Source organism: Ctenopharyngodon idella, chromosome 19, assembly GCF_019924925.1.
Source record: "Ctenopharyngodon idella isolate HZGC_01 chromosome 19, HZGC01, whole genome shotgun sequence".
NCBI classification, from domain to species: Eukaryota; Metazoa; Chordata; class Actinopteri; order Cypriniformes; family Xenocyprididae; genus Ctenopharyngodon; species Ctenopharyngodon idella.
Window position 1 is genome coordinate 30,275,143 of NC_067238.1, and position 17,373 is coordinate 30,292,515.

Here is a 17,373-nt window from a genome sequence, read left to right on the forward strand (position 1 = left end):
TTCCAGAGCAGGAAGTCTGAAGATCACGTGATCAACACTGAAGTCAAAACAGGATCTGTGAATGTCTTAAAATACGCTGGAAAGCCCGGTCAGCATTAATATTTCCCGATGGATTAAACATTTATCACTTATAGAAAAAATTAAAGCGGTTGGTACGGTTATGGAGGGGTTGAAAACGAATCGTCTTCTTTCTAAATCATCCAGCGATTGTCCAGAATCTTACATTTGTTTGGGAAACATGGTAAGGATAAATAAAAAGTGCACCATATGTCATAGGATACTTTGTAGTTGTAACCTAATACGTATTTGTACAATCTGTAACGTATTACGTTACATAAGTAATGTAACATATAAATGAATATAAAACCCTTTGTATCACGTATGTGTGCTTTTTCTCACTTTTTTTTATTTTTATTTCATATTTATGTCCAGTAAAGGAGGCAAAGACTGTCACCTGTATCACCGATGCTATTGACATAAAGATGATGGATGTTGTGGTTAATGTTTATTCACAACATGTCAGCTGATCTGTTCTTCTGTTAACCTTTGTGCTGGTCATATGTTATGTACAGATGCTGTCATGTGCTACACTTAGAGATTATAGGAATTTAAACCTGTATGATATGGTATTTATTTTACAGTGTCCATAGTGCTTGCACAATTTTCAGCAAGGTGCTACACGAGGTTTGGGCTTCCCAATAGATGCAGTCCACATCTGAGTGAGTATTTCTCCCTCTTTTTGAAAAAATATTAGACCTTTTAGTATTTGATGGCATAAAAATCACAAAGATTGAAGGAGATGTTTAAATATGTGCAATATAACATATCACCTGAATTGCAATACATAATATTAAAGAACATAGAACAGATCTGGAAAAAAAACATGCAGATAAGGTTGTCACGAAAAAAAAAAAAAAAAAAAAAGGAATCCTAAGGATGTAATAGTATTTAAAAGGAATCAACGGACTCGGAAGGTCACAAACAAAGAACATTATCGTAGAATTCACCTGAAAGAAGATTAAAAAGAAACTTTTGCATAACGAATGATGACAGGAAGATTAAACAATTGGTATTGAGCATGATGGATGGTCCAAACAGAAAAGGAAGACCCCTCAGTTAATAGACTGATGATATCAAACACTAATGTGGAGCATTAGGCAGAAATATACACTGTGTTTCAAATTATTATGCAAGTGACATATCAGTAGGATTTCAGTGCAATAAACATTCAGATTTTAGTTTTTCTAAGAAAGTGTTTGTTTGTTTGTTTATCCATGCCTTTTTAGATAACTGATATCAATCTCAGACAAAATAATTTGGTAAATGGAAACTCTACTTAGAGGTTGTGCCACATTATTAAGCATTATTAAGTTCTCATGCAGTATGGGGAGGAAGAACGATCTTTCTGAAGATGAAAAGCATGAAATGTGCAAAAGGCATGAAAACAACTAATACTGTGTGAAAACTGAATGGAGATTATCGAATTATCATAAGAGTTGTGAGTGATTTAGAGCACAGCAGGACTCGGTCAGGTAAAGGCTTTTTAAGGAAAGTTTCTGTCAATAAAAATTAATTGTATTAAAAGGGCAACTATAAAAAAAAAAAAAGCCAGTGTTGAGCAGCAAACAGGTATTTGAAGCTGCTGGTGTCTCTGGAGTCTTGAGAAGCTCTCCATGCTGGCTGGCAGTTGTGCGTAAAGATGCATTTCAGCCACCACTAACCAAACCTCACAAAGAGAAACATTTACAGTGGGTTTAGAAATGCATAAAGACTCATTTTTAAATAGTTTTATACACTGACGAATGCCGTACTACAATGGATGGATTTCTGGATGGTTGGTGAATGGCCACCACGTTCCAACAAGACTGCGACGTCAGCAGGGAGCTACCGGGTGATGATTTGGGCTGGAATATTGGGAAGTGAGATGGAAGGTCCCTTTAGGGTCTCTGAGGGTGTCAAAATGACTTTTGCAAGATATGCGGAGTTCATAACTGGCCATTTTCAGCTATGGTATAAAAAGGAGGATAGTGCCTTCTGAAATACAATGCACTATGCACTATCCCATGCTGCACAAAAACACCACAGCAATAAAACTGTTTGAAAATGTATTTCTACACCCACTGTAAATGTTTCTCTTTGTGAGGTTTGGTTAGTGGTGGATGAAATGCAATTTTATACATAACTGCCAGCCTGCATGGAGAGCTTCTCAAGACTCCAGAGACACCAGAAGCTTCAAATACCTGTTTGCTGCTCAACACTGGCTTTTTTTATAGCTGCCCTTTTAATACAATTAACTTGTTTGACAGAAACTTTCCTTAATAAGCCTTTATCTGAGCGAGTTCTGCTGTGATCTAAATCACTCACAAATCTTATGATAATTCGATAATCTCCATTCAGTTTTCACACAATATTAGTTGTTTTCATGCCTTTTGCACATTTCATGCTTTTCATCTTCAGAAAGATCGTTCTTCCTCCCCATACTGCATGAGAACTTAATAATAATAATGTGGCACAACCTCTAAGTAGAGTTTCCATTTACCTAAGTAGACCTGGCAAATTATTTTGTCTGAGATACCAGTTATGTAAAAAGACATGGGTAAATAAACAAACAAACACTTTCTTAGAAAAACTAAAATCTGAATGTTTATTGTACTGAAATCCTACTGATATGTCACTTGCATAATAATTTGGAACACAGTGTATGGAAACAGAATAGGGTCCGTGTCAAATCAACCAAATTTTGGAAACTTCCCCAGCTCACATTTTTGATTCTGATAATTTTTTTTGAAGAAGACAAACCTAAATAGTGATGAAAGCCAAATGGATTTACTCATTCACCATTTTGTAGAGGGGGGTCAAAATGGCAATTCTCACCTGAGATTTGGAGCCAGATTACAGGGGGTAAAAATGACCTTAGAAAGATGGCAGCATCATTTTTATTTTTACACAGAGATTGTGTGAAATCTGTTGTCTTTAGCAATCTTTGTTGCATTATATGCCAGTGGTGACAGTTCAAAAATTAGGAAAAGGCATTTTCATGTTTTTCTTTTTTTTTTTTTTTTCCAAAGTTTGCATACATGTAACTCAAGAAGTATTAAAGATATCTTAATATCCTTTTAGATGTTGGTTCTTAGCAATCCTTTCTTTTGGTATCTTCATTCCTGAAGGCCCTATATGGTTTAATTCCAGAGGTATTGGGATCTCAATATGGTTTCAAGAATAAAAGGTTAAATTGTACACATTTTCAATAGTTAAAAACTAAATGTGGGTCACTTTGCATACAGCTGATACTTTTTTCTTTTAAAGAGGAACGTCTGTAGAACAAATAATGTAAAAAGGAGAAATGTATTTTGTTTCCCTCTATGAAAACAATTGCATAGAACATTCCTGTCTGAGTGCCATATATATTCTTTTCCCCAAATTTGTGTGTCTGTAACTTAAGAAGTATTAAAGATATCTCAATATAATTTTACATTCTGGTTCTTAGCAAACTTTTCTTTTGCTATGTTAATTTTTAAGTTCAAACCCATAGATATGGGGATCTCATTGCGGCTCCATGTCCAAATTGTTGAATATTGCCTATTTTCAGTGGTCTAAAACCAAATGTGGGTCACTTTGCACACAACAGATAGTTATTGTGTTTTTGTTATTGTAATAAATACAGCTTCAGACACACATGCACTGAGCCCATGATTGTTGATAATGATGATGATGAAATTGTTTACAGCTCATGTATTTTGACACCACAAAAGAGATCAGCTGCATTATCTGAAATGTCTTGTTTTTGTTTCAGGATTTGTGGATGTCATACTTCGACTAGCTCAAGTTCAGTTTAAAACTTACACCTTAACCTCTGCGATCATGGCATTACAACACGGCTACTCCATTAACTCGAGCGCGGATGACCAGGACAGTGACACTGCGCCGCTTTTAGAAAATGAAGTGAAAAAAATCACAGGTAAGTCTGGGATGTGATCTTTTGCGGACTGTTAAAAATCTGCATGATGAGCTTTATAGGTCCTGTTACACAAATACTACCGTTCAAAAGTTTGGGGTCAGTACTATTTTTATTTTTTTTTAATGCTTTTGAAAGAAGTCTCTTAATCTCACAGAAGCTGCATTTATTTTATCAAAAATACAGTAATAATGTGATAGTAGAAAACAGGTATTTTAAATAGTATTACAGTTTAAAATACCTGTTTTCTATTTTATATATTTTAAAATGTAATTTATTCCTATTTTCATCCTTCATTAGTCCATTAGTCCATTTTTTTCCCCCAGGATTCGTTGATTATTCTTGATCATTTGAATGCGTCCTTGCTGGAAAAAAAAAAAAAAGTATTTTATTTCAAAAAGGCCCCAGACTTTTGAAAAGTAATGTACTAAGTGACACTAATATTTATTAATCTTTTTTAAACCTATAATTATTTGACATTTGAGAATGTGTTTTGTATGTGTGACAGTGCCTCCCAAATGCTGCTCAGTACGATGCAATCTGGCTGCTATGATGTTCTTTGGCTTTGCTGTGGTCTATGGTCTGCGTGTAAATCTCAGTGTTGCCATGGTTGCTATGGTAAATGGAACTAATGACCAGCCGCCATCCAATAGCAATATATCCAATGAGTGTCCAGGATCTTCCCATACACTTCACAACAACAGCCAAAGCTCAGAACAGCCAGAAGGGGTAAGACTTAACTGCACACAGCTTTTCATGCACTGAACCTGGTAGGTCTCCACATAAGTCATGGATTTGTTCTTATACACTACCGCTCAGAAGTTTAGTATCAGTAAGATTTTTTTATGTTTTTGGAATAATTTATTCCTGTTATGCCATAGCTGAATTTTCAGCATCATTACTCCAGTCTTCAGTGTCACATAATCCTTCAGAAATCATTCTAATATACTACTAATAATAATCATTCTAATAAAGCAGACTCTATTTGACCCTATGAGTCACCCGTAGATCAAGCCAGGGTTGCCAGATCTGCTGTTTTTCTGTACACTGAACATTATTTGTAGCGCTCTTCCCATCTAATAATCGCAAAGTTCAAAATTCAAACAATAAATAGTGTTTTGATGCTCTTAAAGGGATAGTTCACCCAAAAATGAAAATTATCCCATGATTTACTCACCCTCAAGCCATCCTAGGTGTAAATGACTTCTTTCAGATGAACACAATTAGAGATATATTTAAAAATATCCTTGCTCCTCCAAGGTTTATAATGGGAGTGAATGGGGCGCCGTGTTTTGAAGCCAAAAATTTTTTTTGTGGATGGATGCATTATTTTTGCCTTCAAAACGCCATTATAAACATTGGAGGACTAAGGATATTTTTAAATATATCTCAGATAGTGTTCGTCTGAAAGAAGAAAGTCATATACACCTAGGATGACTTGAAGGTGAGTAAATCATGGGATAATTTTCATTTTTGGGTGAACTATCCCTTTAAATGTGACGTGACAGATCGCTGTAGCGCATCAGCTCAAGTGGCAGCGCGGGGCGCGAGTCACCTCTTCCACTTTAAAACAAGTTACAGCACGAAAAAACATGTATGAACATCAGAAGATGTGTTGAAAGATACAGTACAACTTACCTAAATGTATCATGTCTCATGTCATCGCTTAATCAGTGTTTCAGTCGCGGAAAGACGTCAATAAAACAGCTTGTGGACCTTACCTCAGGAAAGTTACCCGATGTTCACAGTTCGTTAGTTAGCTATAAAAACATTAGAGAGGAGCTTATTTACTGTTAATTATATTAATGAATTTGTCATGAAGACAAGTCTTTATGAAAACTACCTTATGTGCAACTGAGTTTTCAGTTTTTGAGTGTGATTATTATCTGAAAATAAATTGCAGTTTAATATAATAGTTCTGTTGTTAATTTTAAGCTGTAATATTATAGTAATGTACCAAATGAGAGGGTTTCTGTATAGTTTACAGCATTAGTTGAGAGAGATTTCAATCAAACTGTTGGTATCGGCAGATATCGTTCTGAATAATCGGTATCAGCGGAGAAATTTAGTATCGGTGCATCTCTAAATTTAATGCTTCCTTACTGAATAAAAGTATTAGTTTATTTTAACAACAACCAAAATAATCTTACTCACCCCAAACTTTTGAACTGTAGTGTATATAAAATATTTAGTTCATGTTTCTCTGTCTTTAATTTTCTTCTCCCAGATTCCAAGATACCCATGGAATGCCGAAACGCAGGGAATGCTGCTTGGTGCTTTCTTCTTTGGATACCTGTTTACTCAGATCCCCGGAGGCTACCTGTCAGGTCGCTTTGGAGGAAGCCTTTTCCTTGGTGGTGGTGTGCTTGGAACAGCTGTCCTCACTCTCCTCACTCCACTGTCAGCACAGCTTGGAGCCAAGTGGCTGTTTGCCTTGCGTGCGCTGGAGGGATTCGGGGAGGTTAGGGCCGTTTTTAATTACCTGAAATACTTCAAATGGAGAATATGTAATCTGTAATTGAGTCTGTGTGGGGTTCTTTTGTCTAGGGTGTGACGTTTCCTGCTATGAGTGCGATGTGGGCCCGCTGGGCTCCTCCGTTGGAGAGGGCGCGTCTGATGACGTTCTCCGGTGCAGGATCTAGCTTCGGTGCCTTTGTGGCTCTTCCTCTCACTGGCTTAATCTGCAATAGTCTAGGATGGCCAGCAGTTTTCTACTCCTGTGGTGAGGGAAATAACATTTAAGTTACAGATACAAACGTTTTGGGTCAATAAGATTTTTTTTTTTTTTTTTAAAGAAATAAATTCTTTTATTGAGCAAGGATGCATTAAATTGATCAAAAGTGACATTTAATATGTTAAAAAATATTTATATTTCAAATAAATGCTGTTCTTTTGAACTTTCTGTTCATCTAAGAATGCTGAGGAAGCCTTTCTTGAGCAGCAAATCAGCATATTAGAATGATTTCTGAAGGATCATGTGACACTGAAGAGTAATGATGCTGAAAATTCAGCTTTGATCACAGGAATAAATTACATTTTGAAATATATTCGCATAGAAAACAGTTATTTTAAATTGTAATAATATTTCACAATTTTACTGTTTTTACTGTATTTTTGATCAAATAAATACAGCCTTGGTGAACAAACGAGACTTTTTCAAAAACATTAAATATATATATGGTCATACTTTAGTTTAGGGTCCAATTCTCACTATTAACTAACTATTGACTACAACTTTTGCCTCAATAAACTTGGAATTACTGTTTATTAATAGTAAATTAGTTGTTAAGTTTAGGTATTGGGTAGGATTCAGGGATGTAGAATATGGTCATGCAGAATAAGGCATTAACATGTGCTTTATAAGTATTAATAAACAGCCAACATGTATATATAACATATATATAAAGTGTGTGTGTGTGTGTGTGTGTGTGTGTGAGAAAGAAAGTACATGTCCTTAATGTTGTCTTCATATTTGTAATATCATGTTTAATGTAATATAGTATTATATCTTGTATTTTTTGTATCCAAACATATATGTATTAAAATGTTTTTACCACCAGGTGGTGCAGGGTGCCTTTGGGCTCTGTTTTGGTTTCTCTTGGTATCAGATGAACCCCGAACTCACCCAAGAATTAGTGACAGAGAGAAAAATTACATAATTAACACCATAGGTTCACAGGTATGAACTACTCAATTTTGCACAATTTTGATGATGCATGCAGTTTGGCCTCATTCTTTATTAATCAAGGGTAAATCATTCATGTTAAAAATAATGATGATATGTGAATTTGTTATTGTGTTTAGAAGAGAATTTCCAACATTCCCTCCTCTTCATAATTAATCTGATTCTGTGGTTTAGGTCTACAGGCATTTATTATGCTGATTTGATATTTTCTCTGTTTTTAGGGGCTGCCTCATGGTTGGTCAGTGCCTGCATTATCGATGCTGCTCTCTGTGCCTCTTTGGGCCATAATCATCTCACAGATGTGCACCAACTGGTCTTATTACACTCTCCTCACCTCACTTCCTATCTACATGGACACTGTGCTCCACTTTGATTTGCAACAGGTGAGGCAGTCGGTATATTTAGATGAAACGAGTCTAGTGTATATACTGCGTCTCACTCTATTTTGTTATTCAGAATTCGTTCCTCTCTGCTCTTCCGTATCTGGCTGGCTGGCTGTTCTCAGTGGGCTCAGGTGTGCTGGCAGACAACCTCCTGGAGAGGGAGCTCCTGACTGTCACAGCCGTCCGAAAACTCTTCACTTTCATTGGTATGTGATTTATATGGAAGCTTGTTTCCGCCACGGAATAAATTCCGGAGCCCTGCACATGACATGCAGACAAAAAATATATATTGTGGCCATGAATTAGTTCACTTCAGAATTAAAATTTCCTGATAATTTACTCACCCACATGTCATCCAAGATGTTTATGTCTTTCAATCTTCATTTGAAAAGAAATTAAGGTTTTTGAGGAAAACATTCCAGGATTTTTCTCCATATAGTGGACTTCAACAGGGACCAACGGGTTGAAGGTCCAAATGTCAGTTTCAGTGCAGCTTCAAAGAGCTCTACACGATCCCAGACGAGGAATAAGGGTCTTATCTATTGAAATGATTGGTCATTTTCAAAAAAAAAAAAAAATATATATATATACTTTTTAACCACAAATGCTCGTCTTGCACTGCTCTGCGATGCGCCACGCATTACGTAATCACATTGGAAAGGTCACACGTGACGTAGGCGGAAGTACAGATCCAGTGTCTACAAAGCAAAATACTAAGTCAAATGGCCTTTACAAAAAAAAAGGTAAAACAACAATGTCGGAGGATTTTAAAGTTGGAGGAGAAAATGAGATGGAGTTTTTCGCCCCACCGCGGTATTTCCGCCTACGTCACGTGCGACCTTTTCAACATGATTAATGTGTGGCACATCGCAGAGCAGTGCAAGATGAGCATTTGTGGTTTAAAAGTATATACATTTTTTTTTTTTTTTTGAAGTTGACTGATTGTTTCACTAGATAAGACCCTTATTCCTCGTCTAGGATCGTGTCGAGCTCTTTGAAGCTGCACTGAAACTGCAATTTGGACGTTCAACCCGTTGGTCCCTGTTGAAGTCCACTATATGGAGAAAGATCCTGGAATGTTTTCCTCAAAAACCTTAATTTCTTTCGACTGAAGAAAGAAAGACATGAACATCTTGGATGACATGGGGGTGAATAAATTATCAGGAAATTTGAATTCTGAAGTGAACTAATCCTTTAATAATTCGTTCTCTCGTTTTAGTAAATCGTTTTAGTAAATGTTGACGTATTAGTCGTGGGAACGAATTGTTAATTCGTGCCATGATATACTTTTTTTTTTTTTTTTTTTTTTTTGCATGTCATGTGCAGGGCTTTGTACAAAATAAAAAAGATAATTGTAACTTATCTCACAAATCTGACTTTATTTCTCGCCGTTCCAAGTTTATAATTTGCAATTCAAGAATTGTGAGATATAAACTCAGAATTGCGAGAAAAACGTCAGAAACTTTCTTTTTATGTCACAATTCTGTCTTTATTTCTCTCAGTTCTGACTTTATTTCTCAGAATTGTAAGATATAAACCTGAAATTGAAAAAAGTCTGAATTGTGGACGTAACCTTGCAATTAAAAAAGGTAATTGCAACTTTTTATCTCACAATTCTGTTTTTTTTTTTTTTTTTTTTTTTTTTCAAAATTGTAAATTCGCAGTTCAAACTTTATAACTAGCTATTCCGAGTTTATATCTCGCAATTCAGACTTCATTCCTCAGAAAATGTGAGATATAAACTCGGAATTGTGAGGAAAAAAATGTCAATTTTTATGTCTCAATTAACTTTTTTTTTTTATTCTGTGGACGGAAACGAGCTTCAGGATTTGGGAATTTTTTTTTTTTTTTTGTAAGTGTTCTCGTCACAAATTTTGATGAATGTTTATGCTGACCAAGTGTAATAGAGGATAGATACATATATACATTACTGTAATTGTATCGATATTAATTGATATTGTATTAATTTATATTTTTATGTCTTGTGTCCCATAGGTCTGTTTCTACCCGCTGTTTTCCTGCTTGCGGTGGGCTTCTCGGGGTGTAGCGGTTTGCTGGCCGTGACTTTTCTGACTTTGTCCAGTGCGTTTGGGGGATTCAGTGCTGCTGGTGTCTTCATTAACCAGATCGATATTGCTCCACGGTACAAAAACAAAACTGCTTGACTGGCTGAACAAAGCTGTTCAGTCATAACATAGATTTATAGGATATGAGTTCCGTCTGGAATTTCCTATGGGTTTTTGACGTAAAATCAAGTCTGTAGGTTAAAATTATTTGAAGAGATGCTCGAAAATGCTGATTCTGGGTTTAGAACTATAAGATGAACATCCCTATGCTAAACATAGCATGCATCAGTCTATCAATTAAGTACATGCTCCACTTTTATTGCACCAGTTATATCTCTGTTTGTATTTTCTCAGGTATGCGGGTATGCTTCTAGGAATCACAAACACTTTTGGGACCATCCCTGGTGTTCTTGCACCAATTGTTGTGGGTTACTTGACCAAAGATGTAAGCTGTCCTTTTATTCTTTATAAAACTGCAGTTTGAATTCATCACGTTTTTTAATATGTTTGTTCTCCTTTCTTTTGTTCTGAGCAGCACTCAGCTACAGGATGGAGGCATGTGTTCTTTTTGTCAGCTGGAGTGAGCGCCTTCGGAGCCATTTTTTTCATCATCTTTGGCACTGGAAAGATTCAGAGCTGGGCAAGGACAGATGAGGAATCAGACACAGATATGCGCAATTAAACATTCCAGTTGACCAATTCAGAGGGATATTAGAACTGACTTATTTGAGTTTGACTGGTGCCACTCATGGCACCAGTTCGGACTAACTTCACTTTGTTTTTCATGATCTTCAAAGAAATAATGTTACACTTAGACAAATATAAAATGTGCTATTACCTTTTTTTTTATTATTATTATTATTGAACCAGACAGTAATTTTTTAGGTCACTGCATAATTCCCATACTTTGAATACAATTATTCATAAAAGCAGAAATGGTTAAACTTTTTGTCCAAACTTTTGATAATAATTATATTTCACTCAGGAAAAAATCTAAAGTGCCTTAAACAGAGTGATGTTTATTATTCTGGTGATATTTCACTTGTTGAGTTAATCATGATGGAATGGAGAAATTACATATCCTAATTCTGTTATTTTGCTATCTTTTAAAGAAGTGCAGTATGTGGTACATTGCTGAAAAGGAACAAATTTAGAGGATTCAACCATATTTTATTGCATTTGAAAATACTTATTAATAAGCACTTTAATGCATCAATAACAAAAATACTTTATTTTGGGGGGATACCAATGCATTTTAAGGTCATTTTAATCCTGCTAATGAAGTAACTGTACTCTATTAATTGTCATTCAGCACTAGGTCATCTAACATTTTCACGAAAACCATGGTGTTGACAGATACAGTCCATTCATGTTTACTATTAATAGTCCAGACAGGGAATTATTGTTTCATTATTGTTTGAAACTTGCCTTTGTTCAAAAGTTGAAATGTTTAATGAATTTAATGGAGTTTTTAAGTCATTAACTTAATGCTTATTTTAAGCACTCAACGGCCTGGTTTCACAGACAGGTCTTAGATTAAGCCAGGATTAGGCCTTAGTTTAATTAGGACATTTAAGAAACTTTTATAAACGTGCCTTAGAAAAAAACATTACTGACATATTTAACATATGTCAGTGCAAGTTGCTTTCCATTAAATCAGCTCAAACATGCATTTTAGTCTAGGACTAGGCTTAAGCCTTGTCTGTGAAACCGGGGCAATGAGTCTATGTTTGAGTCTCAATTTTTTTTTATTTTTTATAATAAATCATATACATTTCTGATTATGATCATGCACAATAAATGCAATGATTACAGTGCAGAGTCATTTGCATTCCTATGTGCGATTATAGAGTAAATAACCTCTCATAATTTTAATGGTTACAGTGTAAATAATAAACTAACCATTACAGCCATCCACACTCTTATTAACTGACGCAGTGCGGTGACGGCCAGCAGGTGGCGCATCATGTCGAGTTAAAAGAATGTCTATTAAATTTTACAGCAGATAGTGCTGAGTTTGTTAAATGCTGTAGATCTTAAAAATATGTAGGCATATAACTCAAACAGTTAATGGGCAATAATAACAGATATATGAACAATGACACTGCCTCCGGTATTTATTATTGATTTACCTCAGCGCTGTTGAGAAAATGACCCGGATGTGCTTTGCTGAATGCGGCAAGATGTCGCGTGCTTATTTACATGCGCGAAAGACTGACGTAAGCGTGAAGAGTGTAATGTAACCTTACAGGGTTCACTGATAAAGTGAGAAGTTTGATATGATACATCGATTTTATCAAAAAGACAGCCAATATCTGAGTATTTTAGGTTACTCTCTTCCTATTGTAAAAGCACCTTTTCTGTATTTTTCCAAAATTGTATGTGTAAATAAGTGGGCAAGCTATAATCTGACAAACCTGGAGGACAAAAATAAGACTGGTCGAGTCATAAAATAGCCTTTCTTGTGTTACCGTTTTACTAGCTATTTAAGGGAGCAAAGTATTTGCCCTATGAACTTGATCTTGCCCTAACATACCCTGTTATGTTGTTTAATATTACAGTAGATGAGTCATATTTGCGTTCCTGCTTGAAAGTCTTATCTTGAAGGAAGATATATATATATATATATATGGGTGTAAACTGTAAAGTGAACCATACTTCTACTTTTTTTTTTTTTTTTTACAAGCAACAGTTCTCAGTTGTGAAGTAAACAGGAATAACTTCTTTTCATTCATGGACATTTGCATTCTCACCAAAGGTTTGAGACAGATCCATGGGGTTCTCACACATGCAGATGTTTGTTTCCTGACCCCCAACCATTTGCATTACACCTTTAAAATGCATAACACATGGAGAGGATTTGCAAGTGTAAATTTGTTGCCTTGAGGGGGAGGTGGAGGATTTCTACCTTTTAGGTTAAAGGGTGTTTTTTCTTTGTTACAGGAAGCTGTGAGGTTGGCCTGATATTTATGACTATATTTGACATTTTGAAGGCCAAGTTTTAAGGTATGTTATGTTTGACTGTTTTAAAAGCAATGCTGTTTTAACTTTAGAACTAGAGTACAATAATTTGATTGAATGACAAATCATGTATTATATATCTGATTTAAAGCTAGAAAGCCCAAAGATTCTTTAAAGTCACCATGAAATCAAAATTGACCTTTTTTTTTTCTTTGTATGGAATATTGCTGCATTTATTATAAACGATTTATCCGTGCACATGATTATTTTCTTAAATTGGTGTGCCTCGTAATCTTTAATCTAAATAACTTCCCCTCCCTCCTGCAGCAACTTCTTTTCTCTAATGACGTGTTTACTGGTGAGAGGGCGGGGCAACCTGTCACTCAAATGAGATCCACCAATAGCAAACCACAACCATCCAATCGGTTCCCCACAGACAAAATCAAGTCCCGCCCTACATTTGTTATTGTTCGAGAAACTGTTTCACTCGGATATGTATCACAATAGTGAAGAAAACTTCAATTTTATGCAGACTTTAAATAAAATAAAGCACTTCCAAAGATCCATAGCATTGCAATATTTCTGGCTAATATATTTGTAAAATGTACATTACATTTGCATTTATTAATTTAGCAGAAACTTTGATCCAAACCGATTTATGAGGCAAAACTCAAGCCATTCATAATATAAGCATCGCTGCATTACTTCAAATGTAAATAAGCTATCTTGCAATGAGGCCTGCTCTGTGTTTGAGCCTTGAGAGAGAAGTTCAGGCCTTTCCCTCTGTATTGCATGACTCAACTCTGATCTCATGCCAGGCACTGACGTTGATTCGTGCCCTCCCCCACACTTGTTGAGTGCCTGAGAGACACCAAATGGGAGTTTATCTGGATAAATAGATATTAAGCCTGTTAGCATTGCTCTGCTATACAAGAACCAGGCAAACAGGCCAGACCAGACCAAGAGTCCTCACAATAAACAAAAAGACAAATGTTCAGTGGTTTGAAACAGGGCAGGATATGCAGAGTTGTGTTTGTATGTAGGGGTGGGACTCCAGTAATCATCTTTGGGCTGTGTGTGAGGGAAAGAAGAAAGTGAGAATTGCCACAATTCACATGTGCCAACTTTTTTTGTTTGTTTGTTTGTTTGTTTGTTTTTTTTTGCTGTGGAATCTCTTTGTAATATCAGTCATATGACCGGTTGCTTACGGCATAATTCTGTTTCCTTCATTTTCTAGGATTACTGTTGAGCAAGACCACAATCATGACTATTAAAGAGACTTTTTTTAAAAGGATTTGTTTGATTATTTACTTGCCCCGTAGGTTTAGGTTGACTTAATCAGAGTTGTTCAGTCTTTTTTTTATTTAGATTAGCTGTTTAACATGCATCAAGTTGACAGATAAACTTCTTTAACTTCTTTATCTTTTACTTTTTTTGGATTAAATTAAAGTTCAAAATTATATAACGACAGCTGTGAAGCATGGTTAAGGGGAAGTATACTAAGCAGCATTGAAGCACAATTGCATTTTGTTTGTGTGTAAAAATATATTTTGCACATTAATGTAAGATTCCATGCCATGAACACATCATTTTACATATTTAGTTTCATCATAAATAAATTAATACATAAATAATAAAATTCCTATGTCCTCCTAAACCCACTAATTTTCAGTCACTTTATTGCAACTGGTGCATTTAGAAAGCTGCATGTGCTGCCCTATGTATTTTCTCATTATTAATAATGCATATAATTCAGCTTTTTATTTATATGTATTGTCTGTTGACTATGCAAAGCATTGCTTACATGAAGGACATTGTCTTCAGACAATGACAACAGTTCTGTTAATGCAATTATGACTGATTATATTTTACTCAAATGGACAGTCAATCCTTATCACTGTCGTCCGTGTAATATTTGATGTGAAGTGGGGTACAAACATATGTGACCTATAGTAAAATAATTTGTCTATTATGCTATTTTTAATGAATTTATATTATAACAGTTCAGTCCCCCTTTTTCTTTTATGACAGCAGCACTTTTGAGCTGCATGAACTCTGTAAAACCTGTTATATCATGTTCTCCAGCATTTTTCAAAGTAAATAAAAGTAAATATTATTTATTAGCAGGTTTGAATAAAAAAAATCCTAGATTTCCAGTGAGGTCTTTGAGTTTTAGACTCCACTGCATGCCGCTCTGATTGCCACAGTATATGTGACCCGACTGTGTCTGTGCTGCTGCTCTTGACTGAAAATAGCAGCTGTCGACCAAGCATCTGTTACCTAGAGAGAGTTAATTGGAGGTTCAGGGAGATGCCAGCTCTTTGAAATAAAGTTATGAGGAATGCATTGCAATGCATGAGGAAGACATTGAGGATTCACCCTAAAAACAATGAAGATCTCTGAATGCATGAAATGCACACAAACTAAGGGAAATTAAGAAAGTTTTGTTGTCTCCCATGGGCTTATGTTTTAAAATAAGCAAGTGAAAATCTCACCATTAAGCAAATAGTCCTATCTGATTGAATTTGAATATGAATAGATGAAGCACCGGGTGGAGATGCGTCTGAGACAATGGACCTGAGTGCCTTTATCAACTTTGTGCTATTGCTGACTAATTTGCATACAGGACTGGACAGACCACATGGTCTCCAGTGTGGTTTCATAAAATAAAATACAATTCTAATTCCTTTACATTCTCTGAAACGGATGCATGTTAACAAGAAGTCAGTCGTATAATCATATTCTTATTGTGAGAATAAGCACAAAGATGAAAAAAAATGAATGGCTTCTATACCTGTATGCAGCTTTACAGCTTTTGACCAAAACCAAAGAATTAAATGTGCGCTACTTTAAGAAGTAAATGTGATTCAATTTAAACCAAATTCAATCACTGATACATAATGCAGTTAAAGTTTTATAGTGATGATTGTCATTCATCATAAGGACACCAAAAATTAAAACTTGTGTGGTCAGCATCTTGTGACAATCTAAATTTAAAATGGAAAGACCAAAAAGACAAATATACATTATTCACATTAAAAAAATAAATAAATAAATAAAATAAAAAATATTGCCCTCTGTAGATTTGGTATCTCGAAATATGTGGTAGGGTAAGTTGGGGTAAGGTTACTAGTGTTGTTATTTTTAAATTTAATAATTATTGTAATTAATGGGGTTATTATTCAGTATTTCCATGAATTAGATGTACATTTCAGACATCTTTGCTTTCATTAAAACCTATGGATTAGTTGAGTGAAATTGTTAAATTAGCATTTTAGTGCTGCTATTATGACATATCTTCAATTAAAATATGGGCAATTAAATAAGTAAATAATTACAAATCATCATAGAATAATTTTACCTTTCAGATGAATCTTTTAAAAAATGCTGGGTTAAAAACAACCCAAGTTGGGTTGAAAATAGACAAACCCAGCAGTTGGGTTAATTGTTTGCCCAACTTGCTGGGTAGTCTTATTTAACCCAAATATTGTTTAAAAATTACTATATGGCTGGATTAAAATGAACCCAAAGTATGTTGGAAATTAACATTTATTAATAAGTTTAACGAATAATAATAATTAAACAATAAACATTTATTAAATTGCCTATTAATAAATGTTCACCTTTTGATTATTATTGTTGCCTCTAGTAATTATGTGTCTGATTTTTAATTTTCAACCTATTTTGGGTTCATTTTAAACCAGCCATATAGTCATTTTAAACAATAGTTGAGTTAAATAAAACCACCCAGCACGTTTGACAAACATTTAACCCAACCGTTTGTCCATTTTCAACCCAACTTGGATTGTTTTTAACCCAGCATTTTTTAGAGTGTGTATTCTGCTCTGCTGTGGTATTATTATTGACTAAATTGTCAAAATAAAATTTTAAACACAATAGTTTATTTAGTATCTTACATTAATAACACTTTTAAAAAATATATATAAATGTTAATAAGAATTATATCAAAACTGATTTATACATTCTGTAAAAGTTTAGCCCAGGTAAGCCCAACTTACTCCTCTTTTAATATCTGACCTTTTGTGCTAGGCCTATAAAAATTAGCAAATGTTTCTATTTATTTCCTATAATAACACATTGGCTGATGCATCATCATCCTGCACATGCTAAACTTATATCTATAAATATGTTACAGTTTAAAAACACACACACACAAAAAAAAAAAACACATAGTTATTAAGTTGGCATCTTACCCTTTATATTCAGTAACATATTTTCCCATTATGTAAATCGCAACATATCTCAAATATTTGTAAAAATACCGTTTCAAACAGTGAACCAGACCATCAGTGAAACAAAGTA

The 17,373-nt window shown here is 34.8% G+C and overlaps 1 protein-coding gene across 1 annotated transcript; it reads left to right on the plus strand.

Moving 5' to 3' along the window:
• Window positions 1-11: 11 nt before the first annotated feature.
• Window positions 12-12,191, plus strand: si:ch1073-513e17.1 (sialin). The gene is made up of 12 exons (XM_051871523.1): window positions 12-241; window positions 642-719; window positions 3,794-3,958; window positions 4,464-4,684; window positions 6,183-6,416; window positions 6,503-6,677; window positions 7,516-7,634; window positions 7,862-8,023; window positions 8,097-8,229; window positions 10,019-10,166; window positions 10,444-10,534; window positions 10,625-12,191. The coding sequence occupies exons 3-12, from the start codon at window positions 3,862-3,864 to the stop codon at window positions 10,769-10,771; spliced, it is 1,527 nt and encodes a 508-aa protein (XP_051727483.1). The 5' UTR covers window positions 12-241; window positions 642-719; window positions 3,794-3,861; the 3' UTR covers window positions 10,772-12,191.
• The last annotated feature ends 5,182 nt before the right edge of the window (window positions 12,192-17,373 follow it).

Excerpts from the sequence above, each read along its gene's own strand:
- si:ch1073-513e17.1 (XM_051871523.1), top strand. The coding sequence starts at position 3,862 with ATGGCATTACAACACGGCTACTCCATTAACTCGAGCGCGGATGACCAG. Across the intron at positions 4,685-6,182 it reads GCTCAGAACAGCCAGAAGGG|ATTCCAAGATACCCATGGAA; the intron begins GTAAGACTTAAC and ends TTCTTCTCCCAG. Across the intron at positions 7,635-7,861 it reads TTAACACCATAGGTTCACAG|GGGCTGCCTCATGGTTGGTC; the intron begins GTATGAACTACT and ends CTCTGTTTTTAG.